This window comes from Condylura cristata, unplaced genomic scaffold (assembly GCF_000260355.1).
Source record: "Condylura cristata isolate star-nosed mole 26May11 unplaced genomic scaffold, ConCri1.0 scaffold00054, whole genome shotgun sequence".
NCBI lineage: Eukaryota > Metazoa > Chordata > Mammalia > Eulipotyphla > Talpidae > Condylura > Condylura cristata.
Window position 1 is genome coordinate 949179 of NW_004567155.1, and position 1349 is coordinate 950527.

Below are 1349 nucleotides of genomic sequence, written 5' to 3' on the forward strand. Positions count from 1 at the left end.
GGCGCCACCACCCCCAGGGGCCTGGATCCTGACCAGCGCGCTCCGGGTGGGCCTCGCGCGGCACGTGGGCCAGGCCGTCCGCGACCACTCGCTGGCCAGCTCGTCCTCCAAGGCCCGCGTGGTGACCATCGGCATGGCCTCGCTGGGCCACGTCCTGCACAGCCAGCTTCTGGACTTCGCCCAGGTGAGGTCACGGAGAGCAGCGTGGCCCGCACCGGGGGCGGGAAGGGCCCGGGAGCCCTGAGGCCGCCACAGCCCCCCCACACCCACGGGCCCTCACCATTCAGCGGCCTCCTGTGCCTGGCCAGGCCGGGGGAGGGCGCTGGGCAGGAGCAGCAGCCAGAGGGGAAGGTGGGGCGGCGTCGGGGAGGCCCAGTGTTGGGTCGGGGTGGCGGCGTCACCCGGGAGCGGTGGGAGGGCTGCCCGCTGCCTAGGATGGCATCCAGAGGCCCAGGCCCGTCCCTGCCGGTGCAGCCCTGGGCTCCCCGGGCGTGAGGCCAGGCAGCGGTGACCAGCGGCACTGGAGCGCCTCCCGCAGCCGAGTGGCCGCACCTGCCTCGCCTCACCGGGGTCAGAAACGGACCTGGCAGAAGGCTGCCGGCCTCACGTGTGCGCCGCGGCCAGGAGGACAGGCCCGTCCAGTACCCCGCAGACGGCAGCAGCCAGGGCCCCCGCCACCCTCTGGACAGCAGCCACTCCCACTTCATCCTGGTCGAGCCGGGGCCCCGCGGCACCGGGGACGGCGCCACGGAGCTGCGCCTGAGGCTGGAGCAGCACATCTCAGAGCAGAGGGCCAGCTACGGGGGTGAGGCGCCCAGGGGCGGGCCGGGGCGGGCAGCCTGCTCGGGAGCAGCGGGCTGAGCCGGGAACCAGCGGCTGCAGGGTGCCCGTGGGGGGAGGGGGGGCGGCGGAGGGGCCCGCTGGGCTGCGGCCCACCCAGCACGCTGCCACCAGGGGGCAGCGCTGCCCCGCAAGGAGCCGAGCAAACGCGGGTGCAGCAAGCGCCACCTGCGGGCAGCAGCCTTTGCCGGCTCCAAACAGCATAAACCACTCAACAGGGAGCCGCGCGGGCGAGGAGTGGGGGCCCCGGGCTCCAACATTTGGCCAGCTCAGCCTTTTGCCGAGCCTGCCCCCGCGCGGGCACCCTGGGCCCTCGTTTGTGGCACCTTTGGGGGGAAGACGTCGCCCCTCTCTGGCCTCCCTGGGCTCTGGGGCCAGGGCAGGGCAGGGAGGGCGGAGCCTTGGGCTGGGGCCGGGCGGAGAAGGTGCCACAGGGTGCTGGACCAGCCAGAGAGGCCCTCGTGGGCTGCGGACCGGGCCCCTCGCCGCGGGCGGCGATGCCCGCGTGC

General features: G+C 75.1%; 1 protein-coding gene across 1 annotated transcript in view; it reads left to right on the plus strand.

The window, feature by feature from the left end:
- Positions 1-1349, plus strand: part of TRPM5 (transient receptor potential cation channel, subfamily M, member 5) — a 46795-nt gene that overhangs the window by 38694 nt on the left and 6752 nt on the right. The window contains exons 4-5 of the mRNA XM_012734328.1: positions 18-184; positions 625-805. Coding sequence (XP_012589782.1) covers positions 18-184; positions 625-805 — 348 coding nt within the window. The remainder of the gene's footprint in view (positions 1-17; positions 185-624; positions 806-1349) is intronic.